This window comes from Tiliqua scincoides, chromosome 1 (genome assembly GCF_035046505.1).
Source record: "Tiliqua scincoides isolate rTilSci1 chromosome 1, rTilSci1.hap2, whole genome shotgun sequence".
Taxonomy (NCBI): Eukaryota; Metazoa; Chordata; class Lepidosauria; order Squamata; family Scincidae; genus Tiliqua; species Tiliqua scincoides.
Window position 1 is genome coordinate 129,775,637 of NC_089821.1, and position 7,771 is coordinate 129,783,407.

The window sequence follows — 7,771 nt, forward strand, 5'->3', positions numbered from 1 at the left end:
TTATTAAACCCTAACAGGAACCAACCCAAATACCTGCCCTTCAGGAAGACAGCTTATCAGAGTGGATGGATATATAGAGGATAAACCCAGCATAGCGGGTTATTGCCTACTTTTTCCTTTACAGATTGGACCTCGGCAATTGAGGGGGATCCGTTCCTGGACCCTTCATGGAAATCCAAACCATGGATATTAAGATCTGCAGAGGACAACCAGCCGTAACCAAAGTGAGGTATGCAGAGGCCACCACGTACCTCAGAAGGACCGCTAGAGGCGTCTGAGTAGCACTTCCAGTTTGATAAAAGTCAAATCTGTGGGTCCCATCCCTCAGAAGGCCAATCTGTATTTTTTCCTGTCTCATTCCATGAAAATTCAGCAAGTCAGTAAAATACAGTAAGATGTCTGGTGTTTTGGGTGTGAGACAGGAAAGTTAAAAAAAACTTAGAACTATCGCCAAAGATTACAACCATAAACTATCAATAACTTAATATATCCCTTTAACAGCAAAGAGTTGTATAGGACTGTAAACTGGTAGAACAGCACGCATGGCTGGCTGAGCTTAACTTGATGGCTCACAAATCATGCAGGCCTGACACCAAAGGCTATTACCTTGCATAGACAACAATCAATACTAATTGGCAGCAAAATACAAAAAAAAATATACTTTATTTTTAGCAATCAAGTAAATATGGCAGAGAAACCTGTTGCTCTACCAATCATAATAGAAATAGAAAATAATGAACATGACCACTGTTATTTGAACAGCTTTTCTCAATAAAAATGATGCACTTTTTAATTACAAACACAGGTTTTAATGCAAAAATTTTAGTTATTTTGGTCTGACAAGTGGCCCAAACACAACCTTAGTGGCTTAAAACCACAAATCTATGTAACTCATTAGCAACAAAATGATTAGAAAGGTCTTGGCTGCTTGAATCAATATTCAAACAATCCTCTCTTACAATTAGCTGAACCACACATTATAATGCTCAGGAGAATGCATTGTTAAGACTTTGATTAACATTTTGTTTTGTGCCACAGACAACCTGAAGGAGAATGAAAGAATTTTAAAATGTATTCACATTTATCTACTGCTTTCAAACGAAGTTCTCATAAGAAAAGTATAAGATCAATCACTGAAGCAAAGGAGCTCACAGTCTAAAGAGGGACACAGAGAGATTACAGAGGAAGAGGAAGGAAGCAGAAGAATAACCTAGGGAAGAATATGTGGTTATTTCATGTTCACGTACTTACAACTGCATACTGCTTTATGATATTTTAATTGGGCCTAATAAAATTTACTCTTCTGTTTTTGGATTTTTTTTCAAATAGGCCAATACTGCCACCAATGATTCTTGATGGTGAAGTTGACCATGCTTCTTGGACTAGGGTACAGTTTTACATGATAGCAAAACAGATAATGACTTACAAACAGAAAACATGCTCACAGCCTCCAATGTTCACGGGTTTCTTCAAAATGCCACTGCTGTCAAGAAAATATACACACACTTTAACGGTGAAGACAGTTACTGTTGTCCTAGTTACTAGAATCACTTTCTGATACATTTATAATATAGATTTCATTGCACATTGTTTCCTTTATCTTTTGTTGTTGTTTTTTAAACAAAACATGGACAAACCCACTTGTTAAAAACCCAGATTAGCACCACTTCCAATAGTTCTCCCTCTGGTTTTGTCTGATCATCTGCCTTTGTTGTCTCCCCCTTTGTTGAAATTTTAGTTGCAAGTTCCTCAGAAAGGGGCCTGTCTTCTTTGTTTTTGTTTGTATGCAAAATGCCACATACATGGATTTGGGTGGGAAAAGAAAATCAATGTCACACACATTCACACAATCAACACTAGTACTTTTTATAGTGCATTCCATCTTCTAAAAAGAGACTTCAACACGACTGACAGCTTTCTTGTTGGCTCTGTCAAAGGCAGCAAACTCACAAGATTACTTCAGCCAGTTCAGGGGACAGTTACTTTTCTGTTCCACTGCCGTCTGTTCATCTCAGGCACATCCCTGTGTACACCTACATGGGAATAGGCACCACTGAACACTGTGGATTTTACTGCTGAGAAAACATACATAAGATTGCACTCTTAGGGCCCATTCCTGCCCAATGCAGCCTTGAGGTAAGGGAACAAACATTCCCTTACCTTGAGGAGGCCTCTGTGACTACCGCAGGATAGTGCATGCCCAGTTAGTCCAGCTGTATGAGTACTTGAAATATGTATAGGGTATGGCCCTCAGTTGTTCACAATCCATATGTTGTGCTGAATGGCGCCACTTGACTATACAGTAAACCATATGTACAGAACAGCCCCATTTCATAATGGGGAGTGGGCACTGGGAGTTCTGCATTCTCCTTTTTGCTGTTATTGCTTATTATTATAGGATCTTAAATAGGCTTTTCTCAATGTTCATCCCCCATTGCAACACTTCACATGATCCACTGATGGAAGTAACTGGTGATGATGTTATTGCCAATTACTTCTGAGTTGAGAGGCCAGTTATGAAGTGACAAGCAGCAGTAAAGAGGCTCAGGATGGACAGGAAGGATTTTTAGAAAAGCATGCATTGAAGCTGTGCCCACTGAGCCAAGGCTCCTACCAATGTTTGTTGTGTCATGCCACTCATCTCACTGCCAGGCAGCAGACACCCAGGGGTCCCGCAAGCACTACACAGGAATGTGCGGTGGGTGGGGAAGCAGGTGAGGCAGAGCTCCCACACTGGAGTCCTTCGAAAAGCATGGGTTGTGTGCGCTTGCACACCTCACACACAAAGGTGCTTTTCAAAGGACTATGGTGGGGGGGCTCTGCCTCACCTGCCTCCCCGCTCGCCACACAATCCTGAAGTACCACCAGACATCACCTCAAGTACCACTGGTGGTATCCATACCAGTGGTTGAGAAACACTGCCTCAGCTTATTGTTTCCCACCAGGTGAAGCATTATTGCGTTGTGTTGTGTGTTGTGTATGCCAAGAATGCAGTGTGTTGTGCAGTGTGTTGTTGTGTGTTGTGCATGCCAAGAATTCAGTGCATCGTGCAGTGCTGTGTTGCGTTGTGTGCTGTGCATGCCAAGAATTCAGTGCATCGTGCAGTGCTGTGTTGCGTTGTGTGTTGTGCATGTCAAGAGTACAGTGCGTCGTGCAGTGCTGTGTTGCGTGTTGTGCATGCCAAGAATGCAGTGCATCGTGCAGTGCTGTGTTGCGTTGTGTGTTGCGCATGTCAAGAATGCAGTGTGTCGTGCAGTGCTGTGTTGCGTTGTGTGTTGTGCATGTCAAGAGTGCAATGCGTCGTGCAGTGCTGTGTTGCGTGTTGTGCATGCCAAGAATAGAGTGCGTTGTGCAGTGCTGTGTTGTGTAGTGTGTTGTGCATGCCAAGAATGCAGTGCGTTGTGCAGTGTGTTGTGCATGCCCTGGTCTAGAGGGCTCTGAGGTCTCGCCTCCTGCGGTCCCCCTTCCCGGCGCCCGGGGCGCGTCGTTACCATCGGGAGCAGCTGAGCCCCTCCTGCAGGCGCCGCAGAGCCGCCCGGGTCTCCTCCCAGCGGCAGTCGGGGGGCGGCGGCTTCTCCTCCATCCGCGCGACGGGCTCGTTCCCGGAGCGCACACGGATCCCGGCGGGGCGCATGACCCCCTCCCCCCGCAGCCGCGCCGATCCGACCCAATCCAGGGAACAGAACGCGATTCGAACGCTGCCGCCTTCCCCTCACAACCCCACTGTGCGCATGCGCCACTCTCCCAGGGCGCGTGTGTCAACTCCTGCTCGGCGCCGACGCACGCGCAGTTGCGGATGTGGCGTTCCCGGAAGTTGGTTTTCCCTTCTCTCTCCCGCCGACAGCGTCTGAGCGGGAACAAGGAGTGAAGGGCGTGGTCGACGCTAGCTGTCAATCAACTTCTGAGAACCAATCGGAAAGGAGGAACCCTGGAGAGAGAGAGAGAACCCTCTCAGCTGCGACGTCACGTGCTGCAACTATTCAGAGCGCTGTGCAGCGCTGATCCCAATGGTGGGAGCTGGTGGTTTGTGCTGCTGCCAAGGAACGTTCCTCCAGTAAGATGCCCAGAGCCGCACACGCTGCAGACTGGACATCCCTGCGCCTATTGCTCTTGTCCAGTCAGTGCAGTGCCTTACAGCCCCATCCGATGCAGGTCTACTCAGAAGGAAGTCCCACTAGAGTCAATGGGGCTGACTCCCAGGAAAGTGTCGTAGCCTTAGAGCCCAGTGCTATGTGTGTCTACTCAGAAGTAAGTCCCATTAGACTCAATGGGGCTTCCTCCCAGGAAAGTGTGGATTGTAGCCTTAGAGCTGCATCCTAGGTATGTCTACTCAGAAGGAAGTCCCATTAGACTCAATGGGGCTTACTCCCAGGAAAGTGTGGGTGGGATTGGGCTGTCAATCCAAAGGGGCATGGTTAAAACCCAGTTGAATTCTGCAAGCCTGACTTCTGAGTAAACATGCATAGGATCCTTCTGCTGCTTAGCCCACTCTTGTGTATATATGAATAATGCATAGTAATATTTGCACACAGTTACTCCCTGATCAACATGCCCAGGGTTGCTTGGAAGCAAGTTTCATGTTAAATGGGTCTTCTGAACCAATACAGGTGGCACCTCCGTATCCACTGATTCAGCATCCACTGATACTGGGCTCCATATTTAAATGCCCTGTAACAAGGAAAAAAGCACCCAAATCCCATTTCCTACCTCTGCACTGTTAAATAATTGTAACTTCATTCCATTCAATCAGTGGTTCTCAAACTTTAAGGGAGCTTTACTCCCTCAGTAAGTCTTTGCAGGAGAGGGGCAAGGGCAGGGAAGTGACCCCCAGGATCACATCCCTAACGGGGAGGGGGTGCTTTCACTTACTTGAGTTCCAGTGCAGGCTGCAGGGGGTGTGGGGAGCCCAGTGCAGCCCTCCCCAGGGCCCCCCAGGCTTGGAATCTTGAAACAGTGCGATTGCAGTGCGCCTGCTGCAATCAGGAAGTGCTTTGCAATTATCCCGTTACAAGATTCCAAGCCTTGGGGAGTCCTGTGGAAGGTGCACTGGGCTTCCTGCAGCCTCCAGCAGCCCTCACTGAGGGAAGCACCCCCCATTTCATACCTGAATAATGAGCTAGAGTGTTGGGCGGGTTAGGACAGACAAAAGAAAATATTTCTTTACTCAGCGCGTGGTCGGTCTGTGGAACTCCTTGCCACAGGATGTGGTGCTGGCGTCTAACCTAGACGCCTTTAAAAGGGGATTGGACGAGTTTCTGGAGGAAAAATCCATTATGGGGTACAAGCCATGATGTGTATGCGCAACCTCCTGATTTTAGGAATGGGTTAAGTCAGAATGCCAGATGTAGGGGAGAGCACCAGGATGAGGTCTCTTGTTATCTGGTGTGCTCCCTGGGGCATTTGGTGGGCCGCTGTGAGATACAGGAAGCTGGACTAGATGGGCCTATGGCCTGATCCAGTGGGGCTGTTCTTATGTTCTTATGTTCTTATCCTATCCAACTTTCCAGCACTGATGTAGCTGTGCCAATGGGGCAGGTGCTGCACCCTGCTGTGGGGGAACAGTCATGGAGACCTCCTCAAGGTGTGGGAATGTTTGTTTGCTTACCAAGGGGCAGCACTGAGGCTGCATTGGCACCGGAAATTTGGATAGGATTGGGCCCTTAGTGGTTACATCCAACCCTGTAAATGGATAGTGTGACTACAGTTACAGTATATGATTCACAAGTTTCCTGTGTCAGATGCATGTGAATGTTATATTAAACTATCAAGAAAAAGTCCCTGTTTATTCTAAGCCATCCGTTAGGAATCCAGTTTTCACTTAATAGAGAAAAAGATGAAGAAACCAATTTCTATTTATCATTGGCCGGTAGGGATGTGTGAAAACAAGCAGAGATGTGTGAAAACAAACAGTCAAGAGTGAGAAGCTTGGCTTGGCCCATAGAAACATATTTTCTCTTTTTTTTTTCTCTCCTACATCCTCCTCCCACACACACACCACTCCTTACTAAAATATGCTACATTAAAAAAAAAAAACCCTCCTCAAAATTCAATCTAAACGCAACTCCAAATCAAGTGAGCATTTGACCATGTTTGTGCAAAATGAGCCAATATACAGTATTGATCTATATATATTTTCTTTTGAGGACAGAACTTACCGTAATTGTGTGAGATGGGAGGTGTATGTGTGCCAAATATTAACACCTTCTGTGCCTGATGCCTGAAAAACTGCCATCAGACACTTTATTGACATGTTCCTAAGAAGGTGTATGTATCTTTCATCCATCCCACACATTTATCAAATTCTTTCTGACACGGGTATATCACCAAGCCATTGTTTTCATTCAATAACACTTCAGAGTTCAGCCCGTCCCGCTGCTTTTTATGGCTTGCTGTTTTTAAAAAGATCCCTCTGTAGAAATCTGCACACACGCCCCTTCTGTAGAGTGTAATTACTGAAGCACATAAAGCAGTTATAGCAGGAATTAATCACTTTCAGGTAGAAATACTCTTAGCCAAATAAAAGATAGAGTAGGGATGCCAGAAGCAATTTATAACAGGTTCAGTGACATTTTGTGTCATGAAGCCCTACCCGTGAATAAGCATCAAGCCATAAATCTCTGCGCAAACGTGATTAGAGCAAGCAAGTTATTCTTGGAGGGAGCCTCATCATAAAAGAAGGCTATGATGCAGAGCAGCGAAATTTGGTTGACAAAAGTCATTAAAAACAGCTGTCAGTAAAACGTATAAGCAGCTCGCTTTTAAATTTCCCTGTCGTCCCACCAGCTGTTGAGGCCAACATAAAATGTTCATTTGGCAAAAGATTGTCGGCACCATTGTTTTTCCTTTGTGTTTTGTCCCAACAGTGAGAATCTCTGCATTATAAGAAGACCCCTGCTGGATCAGGCCAAAGCAGAGGCAGCGCAACTTGGTATACCACCTAATGTTGCCCTGGCTCCACCACTGCTGCTGCCTCTGCGCAACCAGAAAAAAACACTGTCACTTCCCCTGCTGGGGTGGCCCCCTCTCTCCAGAGGGGAGAGGGGCGTCAAAAAGGTCAGTGGTGGACATTTCCCAGGACCCAAGGCAAGAACTGCACTGACAGGCAGAAGGCTGATACGAATGTATTTATTAAACAAAAAATACTGCCCTCGTTGACTCCTCCTCAACAAGAGAAGGGTCGCTCAAGGGGCCATGCAGTAGGAGGTTCTCTCCAGTACAAGGCTAGCTGATGAAGGCTAGTCCAATGAAAGTCAGGCTCAGTTGAAATACAATTCAGGGAGGGGTTGAGGGCATGTGCTTGCCAAGGGCTCTCCCCAAACCAATTTCAGAGGTAGGTGGGCTGAGGCAGGCAGTTGTCTGGGGGAGGGATTGATGTCACTGGGAGGTCCAGAGGTGGCGTGGTGGGAGGTTCCTGCAGGATGTCTGTTGCATTGGCCCCAGACCCAGCTTAGTCCCTAGTGGGAGAGGGAGTGCTGGCTGCAGCAGCCTGATCCCAGTGAGTTGCTTTGAGGATCCCCACAAACAACAAGGGCAGGTGATGGGGGCAACCTTCTTCCCCAGCCTTTCCTCTCCTCTGCCCCTTGTCTAGTTGCTTTTAAGCCCCTTGCAAAGGGACGCCCTGTGCCTCATCTGGCACAGGTAGAGCCAGCCTACCTGTTTCTCATGTACTGTTTCTCATCTAGGCTGCAGACTGACGTGCCAGTCAGCATGGCCTGACATTCCCTTACCATGTTCCTCGCATGATTTCATCCAAACCAGAAATATGGGGCTT

General features: G+C 46.8%; 1 protein-coding gene across 1 annotated transcript in view; it reads right to left on the bottom strand.

Moving 5' to 3' along the window:
* Nucleotides 1-3,687, bottom strand: part of BARD1 (BRCA1 associated RING domain 1) — a 60,717-nt gene extending 57,030 nt beyond the window's left edge. Inside the window, exons 1-2 of the mRNA XM_066626514.1 lie at nucleotides 3,492-3,687; nucleotides 1,427-1,483 (exon numbers count right to left, since the gene is read on the bottom strand). Coding sequence (XP_066482611.1) covers nucleotides 1,427-1,483; nucleotides 3,492-3,634 — 200 coding nt within the window. The 5' untranslated portion in view covers nucleotides 3,635-3,687. The remainder of the gene's footprint in view (nucleotides 1-1,426; nucleotides 1,484-3,491) is intronic.
* Between the last annotated feature and the right edge of the window lie 4,084 nt (nucleotides 3,688-7,771).